The sequence below is a fragment of the Salvelinus fontinalis genome, chromosome 5, assembly GCF_029448725.1.
Source record: "Salvelinus fontinalis isolate EN_2023a chromosome 5, ASM2944872v1, whole genome shotgun sequence".
Lineage (NCBI taxonomy): Eukaryota > Metazoa > Chordata > Actinopteri > Salmoniformes > Salmonidae > Salvelinus > Salvelinus fontinalis.
The window spans coordinates 62656945-62680094 of NC_074669.1; the positions used below are offsets into that span (position 1 = coordinate 62656945).

At 43.7% G+C, this 23150-nt stretch overlaps 1 protein-coding gene across 1 annotated transcript in view; it reads right to left on the reverse strand.

Moving 5' to 3' along the window:
- The window catches only part of LOC129856169 (protocadherin-10-like), an 86630-nt gene extending 80452 nt beyond the window's left edge, over positions 1–6178 (reverse strand). The window contains exons 1-2 of the mRNA XM_055924270.1: positions 2743–6178; positions 1627–1711 (exon numbers count right to left, since the gene is read on the reverse strand). Coding sequence (XP_055780245.1) covers positions 1627–1711; positions 2743–5306 — 2649 coding nt within the window. The 5' untranslated portion in view covers positions 5307–6178. The remainder of the gene's footprint in view (positions 1–1626; positions 1712–2742) is intronic.
- Positions 6179–23150: the final 16972 nt, after the last annotated feature.

Below are 23150 nucleotides of genomic sequence, written 5' to 3' on the forward strand. Positions count from 1 at the left end.
GGGGGGAAATAAACGTTTATAAGACACTGAAAGAGGCCTTTCCTCTCTCTTGGAAAGAAAGCGATTTAGAGAGTGAGAGATGAGAGAGGGTGCATGAGAGACCGACAGAGAGAGGGAGAGAGAGATAGAGAGAGGAAGCTTTGTTAGACATTGACACCATATGAATGTGTTCACGGTGGCCTTCAAGAGTGAGACTGACATACATGCCACATTATTGACAGTGTGTATATCCAGTGAGAAGGGGAGTGGGTTAGAGAGGCGATTGGATCCGTAAATGATTGAGCCAAGCAGCGCTTCAAACTGAACAACCTTTGTTCCACTGCTGGTCTGCGGTACCGTGCGCTGAATACTTAACGCATCTAAAGTGCACTGGCTCTCTCACTCAACAATGACTGACTGGCAGACTGACTAACTGGCTGACTGGCTGGTTGACTGGCTAGCAGACTAACTGGCTGACTGGCTGGTTGACGGATTAGCTGACTGGCTGGTTGACTGGCTAGCTGACTGACTGGTTCACTGACTGACTGACTGGTTCACTGACTGACTGACTGATTCAATGAATGACTGAATGACTGACTGACTGGTTCAATGACTGACTGGTTCATTGACTGACTGACTGACTGACTGACTGACTGGTTCAATGACTGGTTCACTGACTGACTGACTGGTTCACTGACTGGTTCAATAACTGGTTCACTGACTGACTGACTGGTTCACTGACTCGTTCAATGACTGGTTCACTGACTGACTGACTGGTTCATTGACTGGTTCATTGACTGACTGACTGACTGACTGGTTCACTGACTGACTGGTCCACTGATTGACTGGTTCACTGACTGACTGACTGGTTCTCTGACTGACTGGTTCACTGACTGACTGACTGGTTCACTGACTGACTGGTTCACTGACAGACTGACTGGTTGTCCGGCTGACTGGTTGGTTGGTTGGTTGACCGGCTGACTGGTTGGTTGGTTCTGGCTGACTGACTGGTTCACTGGCTGGTTGACTGACTGGCTGACTGGTTGGTTGGTTCTGGCTGACTGGTTGGTTGGTTCTGGCTGACTGACTTGCTTGTCCTCTCTCTACAGTTTCAGTTTACAACCACACAGTCACCTAAATATGCACATCAATTGTTTCGGCAGAAATGTAATGTCATTCTAGTTAATTATGGATATAAGAAGGTGTATGCATGATTTACGTCTTCTGTTTTTATACATAACGCACACTGACTGAATGACTGACTGACTGGTTCAATGACTGATTGACTGACTGGTTCAATGACTGACTGACTGGTTCAATGGCTGACTGACTGGTTCAATGACTGACTGACTGGTTCAATGACTGACTGACTGGTTCAATGGCTGACTGGTTCAATGACTGACTAACTGGTTCAATGGCTGACTGGTTCAATGACTGACTAACTGACTGGTTCACTGACTGACTGTCTGGTTCCCTGGCTGACTGACTGGTTCAATGGCTGACTGGTTCAATGACTGACTAACTGACTGGTTCACTGACTGACTGTCTGGTTCCCTGGCTGACTGACTGGTTCACTGGCTGACTGGCTGGTTCACTGGTTGACTGACTGGTTCACTGACTGAGTGTCTGGTTCCCTGGCTGACTGACTGGTTCACTGGCTGACTGGCTGGTACTGTCTCCAGCCACAGTCGACATAATAACCACACTGACTCTCTGCAGCTCACCCCAGCCCCTTGGGAGCACACAGGAGGGACATCATGGGGGCTTCATTTGCTTTGAGAGGCACTTCTGGCCCAAACTCAATATAAACGTCATCAATTGTGAGTAGGAGGAGATATGTCTTGTATGTTTTCATCCAGCTAGAAAATGACTACATAGAAGAGACACCTGTGCCTTCAAATTCAATTGGTCGGCTCTATGCATCTGCAGACAGATGTATCATCTATTCTATCACCGGATTGGTTAGTTAAATATATATTGGTGTTGAACCTCCACAAGTGACCTCAACACTGTAGACAAATAATACAACATGTTTATGATGTGGCGTATTATCTTATAATCCGCCTCATTAAATGTGCGTTATAGACTGACAGCCAGGGGCTGAAAGGTGTATTGATTGTCCTTTCATAAACGGCATGGAGGATCACAGCGTAATTAAAGTGCTCTGGAATCCAACACACACCTTGCTGTGTTGTTCTTTAATACTATCAATCAAATCAATGTTCTCTGGCTCAATACACAATTGTTTAAAGGATATTCATTATGTGAAAAACAAACCAACTTATGCACTTTGTTTCCCCTAAAAATGTTCACATGACCCAGGTATTAAAGATAAAAATGTTCACATGACCCAGGTATTAAAGATAAAAATGTTCACATGACCCAGGTATTAAAGATAAAAATGTTCACATGACCCAGGTATTAAAGATAAAAATGTTCACATGACCCAGGTATTAAAGATAAAAATGTTCACATGACCCAGGTATTAAAGATAAAAATGTTCACATGACCCAGGTATTAAAGATAAAAATGTTCACATGACCCAGGTATTAAAGATAAAAGTTGAAAACCCAGATACCCAAACAGTCTTTCTTTGTCCTACTAGGATAACGCACAGCGTGGACTTCAATTACACACACACACACACACACACACACACACACACACACACACACACACACACACACACACACCACACACACACACACACACACACACACACACACACACACACACACACACCAATGCTAACGGAAACCAAGCCTTACCTCATTGGAGAGGATGCTCCCGTTGGATAAGATGTCCGGTTGCTGGTCGCTGTACCCGGCCACAATGGCACCGCAGGGGGTGGTGTGGTCCGTGTCGGTGCTGCGCGAGGGGCTGCATGGTTTGAGGAACATCAGGTCCGTTTTAGCACTCTCCGGTGTCAGACACACCTGGTAGCAGTAGGAGTTCTGGTTCTGATGATGGGAACCGAACCCACCGCCCATCCCGACCCCGCTGACACCAGACTCCTCCACAGGCACCTGGCCCACAGCGCCCACACCGGTGGTGACGTTGGTACTCTGGACCAGCATGATGTCCGACTTGCTGAGCTTCTTCTGTTTCCTGCTGTGCGCCTGGCGCGAGCAACACGGGCTGCAGCACAGGCAACACTCCCCCGCCATGAGGCACGTGTACAGGTCCAGCTTCTTGTCTTTCTGGCAGCGCACAGCCAGCACGATCATAGCCAGGAGGAAGATGAAGGAGACGGCACCCAAGGCGATGATGAGGATGAGGGTGAGATCCAGAGAGGTCTCTTTGGACTTGGATGAAGATCCTCCTCGGTCTCCACTCCGTCCATCTATCACACTATCCACCAGGATGACAGTCACGCTAGCCGAGGAGGAGAGCGGTGGCTGTCCGTGGTCCCTCACCTCAATCAGCAGGTCGTAGGAGCCCTGGGGGTCGCGCTTGGTGAAGACACGGCGTGCTGTACGCAGCTCCCCCGTCCGCCAGTCCATGCGGAACATGCCCATCTCATTGCCACGCAGAATGCTGTAGGAGAGCCGTGCGTTCTCGCCATCATCTGCGTCCATGGCGACAACCCGCGTGACCAGGTAGCCCGGCTCAGCGGAGCGCGGCAGGTGTTCTTTGGCGGTGCCGTTCTTACCGATCGGGGCTATCACCGAAGGCGCGTTGTCATTCTGGTCTACAATAATGACATTAACGGTGCTGTTGGAGGAGAGCTCTGGGCTCCCGGAGTCTTTGGCTTGTACCATAAAGCTAAACTCTTTCAACTGTTCATAGTCGAATGAGCGCAGCGCATAAAGATAACCAGTGTCCTGGTTGATTGACACATAGGTGTCGACGGACATGCCCTGGATGGCACACTCCAATATGGAGTAGGTAATGAGGGCGTTCGGACCGACGTCAGGGTCCGCGGCGCTCACCGCGTGAATAAAAGCACCTGGCACATTATTCTCCGTCACATACACGTCGTAAACTGGCTGCGTAAAGCGGGGTGCATTATCGTTCTCGTCGGAAACATGCACCTTGATGGATTTGCTCGTGGCGAGGGAGGGGAGCCCCTGGTCTTTGGCTACAACGGTGATTGTGTATGAGTCTGCGTGTTCTCTGTCTAATAGTCCATCCGTTACTATGGTGTAGTAGTTTTTAAATGACGATTTGAGTTTGAAAGGAACGTCACCCAAAATCTCGCAGCTCACCAGCCCGTTGTCGCCCGAGTCCCGGTCGGTGACGCTGAAGAGGGCTATGACGGTGCCCGGGGCGTCCTGTTCGCTCACAGACTCGGTCACCGTGCTGAAACTGATCTCCGGTGTGTTGTCGTTAACGTCGACCAGTTTGACCATGACTTTGCAATGCGCGGGCACTGCGTTCGCTCCCAGGTCTTTAGCCTGGACATATATCTGGTGAGTACTACTCTCCTCATAGTCCACTTCCCCAGCCACCTCTATTCTCCCCGTCCTGGCATCGATTTTAAAAAGATCCTTTACCCTCGCCGGGTTGTGGTTACTGAATGAATACACTATCTCTCCGTTCTGCCCTTCATCTATATCAGTGGCGTTTAGCTGAATAACCAGCGTGCCCACCGGTGAATTCTCCCGTAGGCTCACCGTGTACACCGACTGGTCAAAGATGGGTGCGTTATCGTTGGAATCCAAGACTTTAACGACCAGGAGCGCGGTGCCAGTCCGTTGTGGCACGCCTCCGTCCACTGCCGTGAGTACGTACCGATGCACCGCCTGCTGCTCCCGGTCGAGCGGCTTTTCCAGCACGAGCTCCGCAAACTTGTTCCCGTCGCTCTGTGTCTGAACATCCAGGTAAAAGTAGTTATTGTTCGTTATGGCGTAGGTGCTGAGCGCGTTAGTCCCGACGTCTGGGTCGAAAGCATTCTCCACCGGGAACCGGGTACCTGGGGTGGCACTTTCCGTTATTTCTACAGTGATGTCTGTCTCGGGGAAAGTGGGGGGATTGTCGTTGATATCCATCACCTCGATCTCCACGCGGAAAAGCTCGAGCGGGTTCTCCAGAAACACCTCGAGGTGCAGGTTGCACGGTACTGTCTGCCTGCATATCTCCTCCCGGTCTATTTTCTCCTTAACATAAAGATTCCCGTTCTCCAGGTTCACGTCCAAGTAAGGGTTCCGCGAGCTGGCAACAGTCTGGAAGCGGCGGGCGGAAAGTTTGGTGATGTCCAACCCCAAATCCTCCGCGATATTCCCAATGACGGTCCCGTGTTCTTGCTCCTCTGGTACAGAGAAGCGCAGCTGGCACACCGCTCCATCCAGCAAGACCGAGAGAAGGAGCGGTAATAACAAAATCATTTCCACTCCTCTCACTCTTCCTCTCTCAAGTGCACTTGGATATATGTCGGGGCTATTACTCCGATTTCTTACTTGAACTAAGCATTTCCCATCCCAGCTTCGGTTCGCAGGAATAAGGCAGAATCAAAAGCTGCAATAATGAAAATAAAACTACGGCTGCTACCCAAACCCCAATCAGCTATTCCTTCTTTCCCTCTGCGCGTCGTCGTGTCAACCGAAAAGCATTCCTGTGTTTCAGTCGTGAGAATCACGGCCATTTGATCCTCGCTTCTTTCAGCAAAAAAAAAGTGTATATTCAGTCCAGGTTTGTGAATTTTGGCCGAAGCGCCAACATCGCAGCAGGCAGAGGGAGGCAAGACGTGTAGACCATAATACAATCCTCAGCCACAGATGGAATCCTCACACGTATCAAGTCCCAACTAAGTGCAATACAAAATATAAAAACATTACTTCACGAATGCATAACTCCAGAAAACACCATTCGAATAAAATCCTGAACTTGAACACGGTTAGCCAACACGTAAATAAACGACAAATTGTACTTTCTCTCCCGTTTTTTCTCTCTCGCTCTATAATCAGTGCGGCTGAGCAGCAAGGAAAGCGGATGATCCTCTCTGCTCCACTCCTGTAAAGCGAGTGAGGGGAGCGGGGTTGGTTTTGCGCACAGCATCTTTTCTCACCAGCCAATAGTGTCCGCAGACACCCGACGAGGTTACTCCTGATTGGGGCACGGGAATGCCAGCCAGCGCGCACCGTCCCACGGACCTGCCCGGACCTTTCTCTTTACTAACAACACGAGCCATCAAGCGGCGGTGGCGCTCGAGCCCCAGCCCCAGCCCCGTGCAAACACGAGCATGAAGCCCCAGTCAACCGAAACACCGGAGAGAAATAAAATATTTCACATAACCCGTGAATGAAATAGTCAACAAGTGGGCGACGGGTGGAATTTGAATTTGCAAATCCCTCGACGGGTAACGTCTTGGCACAAACCATCGTTTCAGAAGCATAGGCTACCTGTGCATGACAGTTCTAAGTTAAAAGCGCAGCCAGCGAATTTTGAAAGTGAATATTGTAGGAATCGCCTATTCATCATCGTAATGTGTTGTGTTATTGTTTTCTTCCGTTCAGTTTGATGAATGAACACGAAGGTAATGACTAGAGACTATGCCCAGGCAAGCAACACCAACCCTGTAGGGAAAGACAGAATGAGTGTTTTAAAGGGATTAGTTCAATAGCTGCTGTTTAAAATGAAAGCCTCAGTAGAGGTGTGTGTGTGTGTGTATGTGTGTGTGGTATAGACCTAAACAGACCGTGACCACAGGTCAGCGCTCTATTCCAGTGACGCAAATATCTACTGATTATCCTTCGGTATTGGCAAGCACTCACACACTATCCATATAGGCTATCGATGATGATGACGATGATGATGATGTAGCCTATACCAGTCCGTGACTCACACTGACTCGTTCCTGCCCAGGGCGTCATGCTATGTTGAATGGTCAACACAAGCTATGCTTTCCCGTTCTCTATCGGTCTAGCTGTGATAGGTGACCATAGGATATTGAGTATTGATGCAGTCAGTAGGCTGTCTTCTGTCTTATGATACGTGACCGTTGGTTATTTATGTAGTAACCTAAAACCAAAGCTTGGGGATGTTGCCAATTCCAACGCGCCGTCACGCACGTGCCCTCTGGCGGTCAAAACCAACGGGTTTAAAGATTGGCGAAACTTTTTAATTATCCCCGTCCCCTGTCAAGTTATCAATAACCATGATTAATGTATTATGTCTTTCAATATTCAATTTTGTTCAAATACACTTCACGAATAATAAAAACGAAACTAAAACGGGAGGAAGGATTCAGTTATAAACATGTTTGTATTCATTCCCAAATTCCTTCATGCGTGCAACTATCGTCTTAAATAATTATGATAGTATGGCTCAATATTCTGTTCTGTTGGTGCCGTAAAGACACGATGAAGTAGACATGTAATTAACGTAGAGCTGTAAAACGGGAGTAAATTATCAACATGTTTTAATTGCAATCTTCCTTCTTTAAGCACAACAATCATTCGTTTATAAAGGACATACCAAGGCCATACATGCATATAGATTGTATCCCAAATCGCACCATAATCCCTATATATAGTGAATTACATTTAACCAGAGCCATACAGGGCCCTGGTCAAAAATAGTGCACTATCCAGAGAATAGGGTGTCGAATGGAGCATCCCATAATGCCCCATTCATTCATATTCCGTTTAATGTAGCATAGCCAAAGCCATACTAATAGCCTTTAGCATGTTAGTACCGCTATCTTCACTGTTTCATCATTAGCCCACTCTCTCCGACCTTAGCAATGAAACTAATTTCATCACCCTAACCTACTTATTTAATTCATAAGCCATATGGTTTAATAGGCTATGTGCTTGCGTCCCAAATTACACCGTATTCCCTATATAGTGCACTACCACGGGCCCTGGTCAAAAGGAGTGCATTACGTAGGGTGTAAGGTGCCATTTGGCACGGAGCATCAGTCTATGCAGTGATTTGAAAAGAAAGGAACAAGAAAATGATCAACAGAAAGAGATGAAGGCTGCAATCTAAGCGTCCTTCCTGACCCACTTATTGGAGTATACAAACAGACAACACGTCGTTGAGGGTCATTAACATAAGCTTCCGATTCCGTATTTAATAGATAGACACGCAGCAATTACGGGACCGTAATACAAACAGACATGACCATTGTAGACTGGAATTAAGCAATATGGTGTTTAGATGATTTCGTAACATAACAAGTCTCACAGACAAAACGCGAGAGATACTGCTGGATGAATTACCATACTTGTCTTCTCTGATTCTCTGTGACAAAATCAGACTGGCACTCCAGTAGTGGGATATGAGAGAGAGAGAGAGAGAGAGAGAGAGAGAGAGAGAGAGAGAGAGAGAGAGAGAGAGAGAGAGAGAGAGAGAGAGAGAGAGAGAGAGAGAGAGAGAGAGAGAGAGAGAGAGAGAGAGAGAGAGAATCCTTCTGATGGAATCTTCCCAACATTCTAGAGACCAAGGTCGCCCCCTAGTGATTGTTAGCGGTACTCTGTATAAGACAGGATATTTCTCCGTCTCCCCATAAACACTGCTCTCAGAACAGTTTTACATATTCCCCTCGTACTGGTTAAGATGCAACCTGGTGGGAGGGAACTATTCCTAGATCTGTGTCTTTACTGAGGCTGAAGTCTCCTCATAAACGCTGCTCTCAGACCAGTTTTACATATTCCACTCATAATGGTGATGATACGATCTGATCCTAGATCTGTGATCTCAGACCAGTTTTACATATTCCTCTCAAAATGGTTAAGATTTGATCTGATCCTAAATCTGTACCTATTAGGCCTACGGACATTCTATACCCGGAGACATGATTATTAAGTAAAAGCCATATCACCCCGGTTATTATCGGTTCAATATGAGAGCGTGTATAATTTAACGGCTCTAAAATGACAAATGCCGACATAGTTTCTGACGGACGGTGTCATAACCGGGTTTGATGGCGATGGCTGATGGTTTTGCCGGTGGAGGGTTTGACGGAGGAAGGACAGAGACGTTGATGAGAGAACGATGACCTACCGTTAATATTTAATGCAATGACCAAAAAAAAAAGCAATTATGATGTCATTATCAGAGGCAGCAGCACAGGACCATATACTTATAGTGTCCCGGAGCAGACCATAATATTGATACAGGAGCCAACGCCTCAGAACAGTTAGACTGCACTGCAGCTGAGTTCTGTTCTACAGGGCAGACTTAGGGGATGTACCGTTTTCTGGATGAGCTGAGGGGCAGCACAATATTGGACAGTAGACTTCATGTGAAATAAATGACTTTCATTGAGTGTAGTACAGCTCTCTTCACTGCTTGCTTTGCCACATCTAACAAGTTACAACTACATTCCTTGCCAATGATGGAGTTGTAATGATATAGTTGCATTCCATACGTTATTGCACTGTATGGTATTGTGTTAACGGACAGCAAGCTCAGCGCGAGCATAGGGTTGCATGTTGCGTGATTAAAAATATTGTGAACTAGATGACTGCATGACACCAGACTCTGTTGACTATGTCGGTGTACAACAGGTGAGAATGACATGTTTTGTTAATGTTGTAATGATAGTTGAGTACTGTACCTCTGTCTACTTTGTTATGCATGGTGGAAGGAATGGCAGTAGTAGAACTCGCTACTCGGAGAATAAAAAAAAGACGGTTCCAAAAAGGGTTCTTCGACCGTCCCCATAGGATAACCCTTTTTTGGTTCCAGGTAGAACTCTTTTGCAGAGGATTCTACCTGGAACCCATTAGGGTTCTACCTGGAACCAATAGGGTCTACCTGGAACCAATAGGGTTCTACCTGGAACAAAAAGGGTTCTACCTGGAACCACAAAGGTTCTTCATTGAGTTGTCCTACGGGGAGAGCCAAAGAACCATTTTAGGTTCAATGGTAGGCCTATACTAGGGTTGAGTAATGAACAGTATTGTACGGTAGAAGCATTGTGAAACGGTCAGCGGTAGTCTTTATGCACTGTATAACGAAGGGTTAGCAGTAAGTAGTCTTCCCTCTGAGTCTGAGAGCCGATGAGAGAGCCGATGAGAGAGCCGATGTGTTTTGCCAGCATGGTGCGGAAGCAGAGCTGTCCAAAAAGCTGAAGCTTTCAGTGTAGCACAACATGACTGCGAGGTACTACACTCACTGTGAAAAGACTGCAAATAATGACATAATGCATATGGGCACGCCATACCACTTATACTGCCGCTGTACTGAGAAGAGCTGGTTCTGAATATGTACAGTATTCTGCTCAGTACTATAGGGCTGTAGTGAGAGGAGCTGCCCATGGTACTGAATATGTACAGTATTCTGCTCAGTACTATAGGGCTGTAGTGAGAGGAGCTGCCCATGGTACTGAATAGGTACAGTATTTTGCTCAGTACTATAGGGCTGTAGTGAGAGGAGCTGTCCATGGTACTGAATAGGTACAGTATTCTGCTCAGTACTATAGGGCTGTAGTGAGAGGACCTGTCCATGGTTCTGAATATGTACAGTATTTTGCTAGGGTACTATAGGGCTGTAGTGAGAGGAGCTGCCCATGGTACTATAGAGAATGGTACTATAGAGAATGGTAATATATAGAATGGTACTATAAATGATGGTACTGTAAAGAATGGTATTGTAGACAATGGTGGTATAGAGAATGATTTTAAAGAATGGTACTGTAGAGAATTGTACTACAGAGAATGGTACCATATAGAATAGTACTATAGAGATTGGTGTAATAGAGAATGGTACTATATAGAATGGTGCTATAGAGAATGGTACTATAGAGAATGGTACAATATAGAATATTACTATAGAGAATGGTGTAATAGAGAATGGAACCATGTAGAATATTACTATAGACAATGGTACTATAGAGAATGGTACTATAGAGAATTGTACTATAGAGAATGGTACAATATAGAATATTACTATAGAGAATGGTACTATAGAGAATGGTACAATATAGAATATTACTATAGAGAATGGTACTATAGAGAATGGTACTATAGAGAATGGTACTATATAGAATGGTACTATAGAGAATGGTACTATAGAGAATGGTACTATAGAGAATGGTACTATAGAGACTGGTACTATAGAGAATGGTGTAATAGAGAATGGTACTATAGAGAATGGTGCTATAGAGAATGGTACTATATAGAATGGTACTGTAGAGAATGGTACTATAGAGAATGGTACTATAGAGAATGGTACTGTAGAGAATGGTACTAGAGAGAATGGTGTAATAGAGAATGGTACTATATAGAATGGTACTATATAGAATGGTACTGTAGAGAATAGTACTATAGAGAATGATACTGTAGAGAAGGGTACTAGAGAGAATGGTGTAATAGAGAATGGTACTATATAGAATGGTACTGTAGAGAATGTTACAATAGAGAATGGTACTATATAGAATGGTACTGTAGAGAATGGTACTACAGAGAATGGTACTATAGAGAATGGTACTATAGAGAATGGTATTATAGAGAATGGTACTATATAGAATGGTACTGTAGAGAACGGTACTATATAGAATGGTACCATATAGAATGGTACTGTAGAGAATGGTACTATAGATAATGGTACTATATAGAATGGTACTATATAGAATGGTACTGTAGAGAATGGTACGATAGAGAATGGTACTATAGAGAATGGTACTATAGAGAATGGTACTAGAGAGAATGGTGTAATAGAGAATGGTACTATATAGAATGGTACTATATAGAATGGTACTATATAGAATGGTACTGTAGAGAATGGTACTGTAGAGAATGGTACTATAGAGAATGGTACTATAGAGAATGGTACTATATAGAATGGTACTGTAGAGAACGGTACTATATAGAATGGTACTATAGAGAATGGTACTATATAGAATTGTACTGTAGAGAATGGTACTATAGAGAATGGTACTATATAGAATGGTACTATATAGAATGGTACTGTAGAGAATGGTACTATAGAGAATGGTACTATAGAGAATGGTACTATAGAGAATGGTACTATATAGAATGGTACTATATAGAATGGTACTATAGAGAATGGTACTGTAGAGAATGGTACTATAGAGAATGGTACTATAGAGAATGGTACTATATAGAATGGTACTATATAGAATGGTACTGTAGAGAATGGTACTGTAGAGAATGGTACTATATAGAATGGTACTAAAGAGAATGGTACTATACAGAATGGCACTATAGAGAATGGTGCTATAGAGAATGTTACTATATAGAATGGTACTGTAGAGAATAGTACTATAGAGAATGGTACTATAGAGAATGGTACTATAGAGAATGGTACTGTAGAGAATGGTACTGTAGAGAATGGTACTGTAGAGAATGGTACTATATACAATGATACTATAGAGAATGGTACTATATAGAATGGTACTATAGAGAATGGTACTATAGAGAATGGTACCATATAGAATGGTACTGTAGAGAATGGTACTATATAGAATGGTACAATAGAGAATGGTACTATATAGAATGGTACTACAGAGAATGGTACTATAGAGAATGGTACTATATAGAATGGTACTATATAGAATGGTACTATAGAGAATAGTACTATAGAGAATGGTACTATAGAGAATGGTACTATAGAGAATGGTACCATATAGAATGGTACTGTAGAGAATGGTACTATATAGAATGGTACAATAGAGAATGGTACTATAGAGAATGGTACTATAGAGAATGGTACCATATAGAATGGTACTGTAGAGAATGGTACTATATAGAATGGTACAATAGAGAATGGTACTATATAGAATGGTACTATAGAGAATGGTACTATAGAGAATGGTACCATATAGAATGGTACTGTAGAGAATGGTACTATATAGAATGGTACAATAGAGAATGGTACTATATAGAATGGTACTATAGAGAATGGTACTATAGAGAATGGTACTATATAGAATGGTACTATATAGAATGGTACTATAGAGAATAGTACTATAGAGAATGGTACTATATAGAATGGTACTATAGAGAATGGTACTGTAGAGAATGGTACTGTAGAGAATGGTACTATATAGAATGGTACTATGGAGAATGGTACTATAGAGAATGGTACTGTAGAGAATGGTACTATAGAGAATGGTACTGTAGAGAATGGTACTATATAGAATGGTACTATAGAGAATTGTACTATATAGAATGGTACTATAGAGAGTGGTACTATATAGAATGGTACTATAGAGAATGGTACTGTAAAGAATGGTACTGTAGAGAATGGTACTATATAGAATGGTACTATAGAGAATGGTACTATAGAGAATGGTACCATATAGAATGGTACTGTAGAGAATGGTACTATATAGAATGGTACAATAGAGAATGGTACTATATAGAATGGTACTATAGAGAATGGTACTATAGAGAATGGTACTATATAGAATGGTACTATATAGAATGGTACTATAGAGAATAGTACTATAGAGAATGGTACTATAGAGAATGGTACTATATAGAATGGTACTGTAGAGAATGGTACTGTAGAGAATGGTACTATATAGAATGGTACTATAGAGAATGGTACTGTAGAGAATGGTACGGTGGAGAATGGTACTATATAGATTTGTACTATAGAGAATGGTACTATATAGAATGGTACTATAGAGAATGGTACTGTAGGGAATGGTACTATATAGAATGGTACTATGGAGAATGGTACTATAGAGAATGGTACTGTAGAGAATGGTACTATAGAGAATGGTACTGTAGAGAATGGTACTATATAGAATGGTACTATAGAGAATTGTACTATATAGAATGGTATTATAGAGAATGGTACTGTAGAGAATGGTACTGTAGAGAATGGTACTATATAGAATGGTACTATTGAGAATGGTACTATAGAGAATGGTACTATAGAGAATGGTACTATATAGAATGGTACTGTAGAGAACGGTACTATATAGAATGGTACCATATAGAATGGTACTATATAGAATGTTACTGTAGAGAATGGTACTATAGATAATGGTACTATATAGAATGGTACTGTAGAGAATGGTACGATAGAGAATGGTACTATAGAGAATGGTACTATAGAGAATGGTACTAGAGAGAATGGTGTAACAGAGAATGCTACTATATAGAATGGTACTATATAGAATCTTACTATATAGAATGGTACTGTAGACAATGGTACTGTAGAGAATGGTACTATAGAGAATGGTACTATAGAGAATGGTACTATATAGAATGGCACTATAGAGAATGGTGCTATAGAGAATGGTACTATATAGAATGGTACTGTAGAGAATAGTACTATAGAGAATGGTACTATAGAGAATGGTACTATAGAGAATGGTACTGTAGAGAATGGTACTGTAGAGAATGGTACTGTAGAGAATGGTACTATATAGAATGATACTATAGAGAATGGTACTATATAGAATGGTACTATAGAGAATGGTACTATAGAGAATGGTACTATAGAGAATGGTACCATATAGAATGGTACTGTAGAGAATGGTACTATATAGAATGGTACAATAGAGAATGGTACTATATAGAATGGTACTATAGAGAATGGTACTATAGAGAATGGTACCATATAGAATGGTACTGTAGAGAATGGTACTATATAGAATGGTACAATAGAGAATGGTACTATATAGAATGGTACTATAGAGAATGGTACTATAGAGAATGGTACTATATAGAATGGTACTATATAGAATGGTACTATAGAGAATAGTACTATAGAGAATGGTACTATATAGAATGGTACTATAGAGAATGGTACTGTAGAGAATGGTACTGTAGAGAATGGTACTATATAGAATGGTACTATGGAGAATGGTACTATAGAGAATGGTACTGTAGAGAATGGTACTATAGAGAATGGTACTGTAGAGAATGGTACTATATAGAATGGTACTATAGAGAATTGTACTATATAGAATGGTACTATAGAGAGTGGTACTATATAGAATGGTACTATAGAGAATGGTACTGTAAAGAATGGTACTGTAGAGAATGGTACTATATAGAATGGTACTATAGAGAATAGTACTGTATAGAATGGTACTGTAGAGAATGGTACTGTAGAGAATGGTACTGTAGAGAATGGTACTATATAGAATGGTACTATAGAGAATGGTACTATAGAGAATGGTGCTATAGAGAATGGTACTATATAGAATGGTACTGTAGAGAATGGTACTATAGAGAATGGTACTATAGAGAATGGTACTGTAGAGAATGGTACTAGAGAGAATGTTGTAATTGAGAATGGTACTATATAGAATGGTACTATATAGAATGGTACTGTAGAGAATAGTACTGTAGAGAATGATACTGTAGAGAAGGGTACTAGAGAGAATGGTGTAATAGAGAATGGTACTATATAGAATGGTACTGTAGAGAATGTTACAATAAAGAATGGTACTATATAGAATGGTACTGTAGAGAATGGTACTATAGAGAATGGTACTATAGAGAATGGTACTATAGAGAATGGTACTATATAGAATGGTACTGTAGAGAACGGTACTATATAGAATGGTACTATATAGAATGGTACTATATAGAATGGTACTGTAGAGAATGGTACTATAGATAATGGTACTATATAGAATGGTACTATATAGAATGGTACTGTAGAGAATGGTATGATAGAGAATGGTACTATAGAGAATGGTACTATAGAGAATGGTACTAGAGAGAATGGTGTAATAGAGAATGGTGCTATATAGAATGGTACTATATAGAATGGTACTATATAGAATGGTACTGTAGAGAATGGTACTGTAGAGAATGGTACTATAGAGAATGGTACTATAGAGAATGGTACTAAATAGAATGGTACTGTAGAGAACGGTACTATATAGAATGGTACTCTAGAGAATGGTACTATATAGAATGGTACTGTAGAGAATGGTACTATAGAGAATGGTACTATATAGAATGGTACTATATAGAATGGTACTGTAGAGAATGGTACTGTAGAGAATGGTACTGTAGAGAATGGTACTGTAGAGAATGGTACTGTAGAGAATGATACTATATAGAATGATCCTATAGAGAATGGTACTATATAGAATGGTACTATAGAGAATGGTACTATAGAGAATGGTACTATAGAGTATGGTACTATATAGAATGGTACTGTAGAGAATGGTACTATATAGAATGGTACAATAGAGAATGGTACTATATAGAATGGTACTATAGAGAATGGTACTATAGAGAATGGTACTATAGAGAATGGTACTATAGAGAATGGTACTATATAGAATGGTACTATATAGAATGGTACTATAGAGAATGGTACTATAGAGAATGGTACTATAGAGAATGGTACTATATAGAATGGTACTGTAGAGAATGGTACTGTAGAGAATGGTCCTATATAGAATGGTACTATAGAGAATGGTACTATAGAGAATGGTACGGTAGAGAATGGTACTATATAGAATTGTACTATAGAGAATGGTACTATATAGAATGGTACTGTAGAGAATGGTACTATAGAGAATGGTACTGTAGAGAATGGTACTATATAGAATGGTACTATGGAGAATGGTACTATAGAGAATGGTACTGTAGAGAATGGTACTATAGAGAATGGTACTGTAGTGAATGGTACTATATAGAATGGTACTATAGAGAATTGTACTATATAGAATGGTACTACAGAGAGTGGTACTATATAGAATTGTACTATAGAGAATGGTACTGTAAAGAATGGTACTGTAGAGAATGGTACTATATAGAATGGCACTATAGAGAATGGTACCATATAGAATGGTACTATAGAGAATGGTGCTATAGAGAATGGTACTATATAGAATGGTACTATATGGGATGGTACTGTTCATGGTGCTGATATTGGAGGTCATTCATGTTGGTTTTTCTCTATATTCAGATCACCATATGTAACAAGGTCATTCATGTCGGTATGTCTCTCCATACAGATCACTTCATCTATTGCACTTGGTTCCCTTCCCTAGCGCTGTTTGGTTAAGAAGTGATTGCACTTGGTTCCCTTCCCTAGCGTTGTTTGGTTAAGAAGTGATTGCACTTGGTTCCCTTCCCTAGCGTTGTTTGGTTAAGAAGTGATTGCACTTGGTTCCCTTCCCTAGCGTTGTTTGGTTAAGAAGTGATTGCACTTGGTTCCCTTCCCCAGCGTTGTTTGGTTAAGAAGTGATTGCACTTGGTTCCCTTTCCTATCGTTGTTTGGTTAAGAAGTGATTGCACTTGGTTCCCTTCCCTAGCGTTGTTTGGTTAAGAAGTGATTGCACTTGGTTCCCTTCCCTAGCGTTGTTTGGTTAAGAAGTGATTGCACTTGGTTCCCTTCCCTAGCGTTGTTTGGTTAAGAAGTGATTGCGTGTCACACAAGACAGTAGTGCATACCCATCCTATCCCCATCCCGTAGATACTCCCCTGGGATTTGAACAATCTCTGTACTCATATTCTCTCCAGTGGAACTTATCCTTCTTCGTCTGATGTTATAGCTTCCCCAGAGCTTCAACTAGTATTCCTCAGACATTGGAGAGAGAGAAAGAGAGAGAGAGAGAGAGAGAGAGAGAGAGAGAGAGGGAGAGAGGGAGAGAGAGGGAGAGAGAGGGAGAGAGAGGGAGAGAGAGGGAGAGAGAGGGAGAGAGACGGAGAGAGACGGAGAGAGACAGAGAGAGATACAGAGCGCAAAAGAGAGAGCGACAGAGAGAGATACAGAGCGCAAAAGAGAGAGCGACAGAGAGAGATACAGAGGGCAAAAGAGAGAGCGACAGAGAGAGATACAGAGCGCGAAAGAGAGAGCGACAGGGAGAGACAGAAACAGATACAGAGAGAGACAGAGACAGAGCGAGAGAGTGTCTTCTACATTAACTGTGTGTGTGTGTGTGTGTGTGTGTGTGTGTGTGTGTGTGTGTGTGTGTGTGTGTGTGTGTGTGTGTGTGTGTGTGTGTGTGTGTGTGCGTGCGTGTGTGTGTGCGTGTTTGCGTGTGTGTGCGCTTGCGTGTGCGTGTGTGTGTGTGTTGGTGGATTAGTGTGTGTGTGTGCGTGTGTCATATTCTTCTGTGAGTAGTTGACCATCACAGTCCGTCAGGGGTCTGCTTTTAAAAGGAGAAGTAGGCAGTTTAATTGACCATGAACACTGACGATTCCTCCACCGTGTCTGAGAGCAGAGGGCTGAAAGCGTCTGACAGGGGGATGTGTGTGTGTGTGTCTGACAGGGCGATGTGTGTGTGTGTCTGACAGGGGGATGTGTGTGTGTGTCTGACAGGGGGATGTGTGTGTGTGTCTGACAGGGGGATGTGTGTGTGTGTCTGACAGGGGGATGTGTGTGTGTGTCTGACAGGGGGATGTGTGTGTGTGTCTGACAGGGGGATGTGTGTGTGTGTGTCTGACAGGGGGATGTGTGTGTGTGTGTCTTACAGGGTGATGTGTGTGTGTGTCTGACCGGGGGATGTGTGTGTTTGTCTGACAGGGGGATATGTGTGTGTGTGTCTGACAGGGGGATGTGTGTGTGTGTGTCTGACAGGGGGATGTGTGTGTGTGTCTGACAGGGGGATGTGTGTGTGTGTCTGACAGGGGGATGTGTGTGTGTGTCTGACAGGGGGATGTGTGTGTGTGTCTGACAGGGGGATGTGTGTGTGTGTCTGACAGGGGGATGTGTGTGTGTGTCTGACAGGGGGATGTGTGTGTGTGTGTCTGACAGGGGGATGTGTGTGTGTGTCTGACAGGGGGATGTGTGTGTGTGTCTGACAGGGGGATGTGTGTGTGTGTCTGACAGGGGGATGTGTGTGTGTGTGTCTGACAGGGGGATGTGTGTGTGTGTCTGACAGGGGGATGTGTGTGTGTGTCTGACAGGGGGATGTGTGTGTGTGTGTCTGACAGGGGGATGTGTGTGTGTGTGTCTGACAGGGGGATGTGTGTGTGTCTGACAGGGGGATGTGTGTGTGTGTCTGACAGGGGGATGTGTGTGTGTGTCTGACAGGGGGATGTGTGTGTGTGTGTCTGACAGGGGGATGTGTGTGTGTGTCTGACAGGGGGATGTGTGTGTGTGTGTCTGACAGGGGGATGTGTGTGTGTGTGTCTGACAGGGGGATGTGTGTGTGTGTCTGACAGGGGGATGTGTGTGTGTGTCTGACAGGGGGATGTGTGTGTGTGTGTCTGACAGGGGGATGTGTGTGTGTGTCTGACAGGGGGATGTGTGTGTGTGTCTGACAGGGGGATGTGTGTGTGTGTGTGTGTGATTTGAATAAGTCAGGATATCTGACATTAAAACCCATTTCTGACTGATGCTGATCTCATGACGTTGTTTCATCCATTAATTAAAAGGTTGTGATGAAAACCAATCCCCCTCCATCTCTCCAACACACACACACACACCCCCCTCCCTCTCTCTCCCAAACACACACACAAACACCCCTCCCTCTCCCAAACACACACACACACACACACACACCCCTCTCTCTCCCAAACACACACACACACACACCCCTCTCTCTCCCAAACACACACACACACACACACACACACACACACACACACACACACACACACACCCCTCTCTCTCCCAAACACACACACACACACACACCCCTCTCTCTCCCAAACACACACACACACACCTCTCTCTCTCCCAAACACACAGACACACACACACACCCCTCTCTCTCCCAAACACACACACAGACACTCTCCATCCCCAACCAATTCAATCCAATAGTGTTTTGTTACGTGGTCTGCATTATAGCAAGTCATTGATCTCTTGCAGTGTGTGTGTGTGTGTGTGTGTGTGTGTGTGTGTGTGTGTGTGTGTGTGTGTGTGTGTGTGTGTGTGTGTGTGTGTGTGTGTGTGTGTGTGTGTGTGTGTGTCTTTGGGAGTGTGTGTTTGTGTGTGTGTGTGTGTGTGTGTGTGTGTTTGTTCGTGTGTGAGTGTCTATGGGAGTGTGTGTGTGTGTGTTTGTGTTTGTGTTTGTGTGTGTGTGTGTGTGTGTCTTTGGGAGTGTGTGTTTGTGTGTGTGTGTGTGTGTGTGTGTGTGTTTGTTTGTGTGTGAGTGTCTATGGGAGTGTGTGTGTGTGTGTTTGTGTTTGTGTTTGTGTGTGTGTGTGTGTGTGTGTGTGTGTGTGTGTGTGTGTGTGTGTGTGTGTGTGTGTGTGTGTGTGTGTGTGTGTGTGTGTGTGTGTGTGTGTGTGTGTGTGTGTATGAGCTCTGAGGGTCTTGTATTCACTCTATTTGTATTGTTCTGTTTGAACCCTGTCAGACCTCTAACTGAACCATTCAGACCTCAGACATGTGACGTTCATGGAGAAACGTCTGATTCTGCAGTGAGACTCTGAGATATTGTTGTTTAAGAGATCCTATTTGTTTCTGTGTGGTAGACGTCGTGGGAGTCTCCCCTTTCTACATTGGGGTCATATTAGTTACTAGAGTAAACCGTTGGGATGCTACAGACGTTTTTGTGAGGAGACAGATTGTCCAGATGTCTCCTGGTCTAACAAACAGCGCTGTAGCTCTGCAGGAGGATGTGGTGGAGAAACGGCAAAACAATGTATCATGTTACTTAGATCGATGCACCGCTGGTTTTTAATAAGGCAACTTATTTGTTTCTGGCAAAAATGTTGAGTGATAATGTAAATTCCATGCCCTTACAAACACTGGACGGTTGTGGTTTCGCTGGAGAAGTGTGTGTGTGTGTGTGTATGTTTCTGTGTGTGTGTGTGTGTTTCTGTGTGTGTGTGCTTGTGTTTTGTGTTGTTGAGGTTTTGTTATCTGGTATGAGTTGAGGAGAGAAATGGTTCTGCCTCTCAAATGGCACCCTATTCCATTTACAGTGCACTACTTTAGACCAGGGCCCTATTCCATTTCCAGTGCACTACTTTAGACCAGGGCCCTATTCCATTTCCGGTGCACTACTTTAGACCAGGGCCCTATTCCATTTCCAGTGCACTACTTTAGATCAGGGCCCTATTCCATTTCCAGTGCACTACTTTAGACCAGGGCCCTATTCCATTTACAGTGCACTACTTTCGACCAGGGCCCTATTCCATTTCCAGTGCACTACTTTAGACCAGGGCCCTATTCCATTTCCAGTGCACTACTTTAGACCAGGGCCCTATTCCATTTCCAGTGCACTACTTTAGACCAGGGCCCTATTCCATTTCTAGTGCACTACTTTAGACCAGAGCCCTAAGCCATTTCCAGTGCACTACTTTAGACCAGGGCCCTATTCCATTTCCAGTGCACTACTTTAGACCAGGGCCCTATTCCATTTCTAGTGCACTACTTTAGACCAGAGCCCTAAGCCATTTCCAGTGCACTACTTTAGACCAGGGCCCTATTCCATTTCCAGTGCACTACTTTAGACCAGGGCCCTATTCCATTTCCAGTGCACTACTTTAGACCAGGGCCCTATTCCATTTCCAGTGCACTACTTTAGACCAGGGCCCTATTCCATTTCCGGTGCACTACTTTAGACCAGGGCCCTATTCCATTTCCAGTGCACTACTTTAGACCAGGGCCCTATTCCATTTCCAGTGCACTACTTTAGACCAGGGCCCTATTCCATTTACAGTGCACTACTTTCGACCAGGGCCCTATTCCATTTCCAGTGCACTACTTTCGACCAGGGCCCTATTCCATTTCCAGTGCACTACTTTAGACCAGGGCCCTATTCCATTTCCAGTGCACTACTTTAGACCAGAGCCCTATTCCATTTCCAGTGCACTACTTTAGACCAGGGTCCTATTCCATTTCCAGTGCACTACTTTAGACCAGGGCCCTATTCCATTTACAGTGCACTACTTTCGACCAGGGCCCTATTCCATTTCCAGTGCACTACTTTAGACCAGGGCCCTATTCCATTTCCAGTGCACTACTTTAGACCAGGGCCCTATTCCATTTCCGGTGCACTACTTTAGACCAGGGCCCTATTCCATTTCCAGTGCACTACTTTAGACCAGGGCCCTATTCCATTTCCAGTGCACTACTTTAGACCAGGGCCCTATTCCATTTACAGTGCACTACTTTCGACCAGGGCCCTATTCCATTTCCAGTGCACTACTTTAGACCAGGGCCCTATTCCATTTCCAGTGCACTACTTTAGACCAGGGCCCTATTCCATTTCCAGTGCACTACTTTAGACGAGGGCCCTATTCCATTTCTAGTGCACTACTTTAGACCAGAGCCCTAAGCCATTTCCAGTGCACTACTTTAGACCAGGGCCCTATTCCATTTCCAGTGCACTACTTTAGACCAGGGCCCTATTCCATTTCTAGTGCACTACTTTAGACCAGAGCCCTAAGCCATTTCCAGTGCACTACTTTAGACCAGGGCCCTATTCCATTTCCAGTGCACTACTTTAGACCAGGGCCCTATTCCATTTCCAGTGCACTACTTTAGACCAGGGCCCTATTCCATTTCCAGTGCACTACTTTAGACCAGGGCCCTATTCCATTTCCGGTGCACTACTTTAGACCAGGGCCCTATTCCATTTCCAGTGCACTACTTTAGACCAGGGCCCTATTCCATTTCCAGTGCACTACTTTCGACCAGGGCCCTATTCCATTTACAGTGCACTACTTTCGACCAGGGCCCTATTCCATTTCCAGTGCACTACTTTCGACCAGGGCCCTATTCCATTTCCAGTGCACTACTTTAGACCAGGGCCCTATTCCATTTCCAGTGCACTACTTTAGACCAGGGCCCTATTCCATTTACAGTGCACTACTTTAGACAAGGGCCCTATTCCATTTCCAGTGCACTACTTTAGACCAGGGCCCTATTCCATTTCCAGTGCACTACTTTAGACCAGGGCCCTATTCTATTTCCAGTGCACTACTTTAGACCAGGGCCCTATTCCATTTCCAGTGCACTACTTTAGACCAGGGCCCTATTCCATTTCCGGTGCACTACTTTAGACCAGGGCCCTATTCCATTTCCAGTGCACTACTTTAGACCAGGGCCCTATTCCATTTCCAGTGCACTACTTTAGACCAGGGCCCTATTCCATTTCCAGTGCACTACTTTAGACCAGGGCCCTATTCCATTTCCAGTGCACTACTTTAGACCAGAGCCCTAAGCCATTTCCAGTGCACTACTTTAGACCAGGGCCCTCAGAGACAGTGAAGGACATAGGGCTCCATTTGGGATGTAACTGTTGAAAACCTCAGAACCGACGGCAGTCAATGAAGGCTGGGATGTCTGTGTCAACCAAGCGAGGAGAGGCTGCTGATATTAGAAGTCATTAGGTCCACACCTCCCCAAAGACTGCACGCAGCATGGAT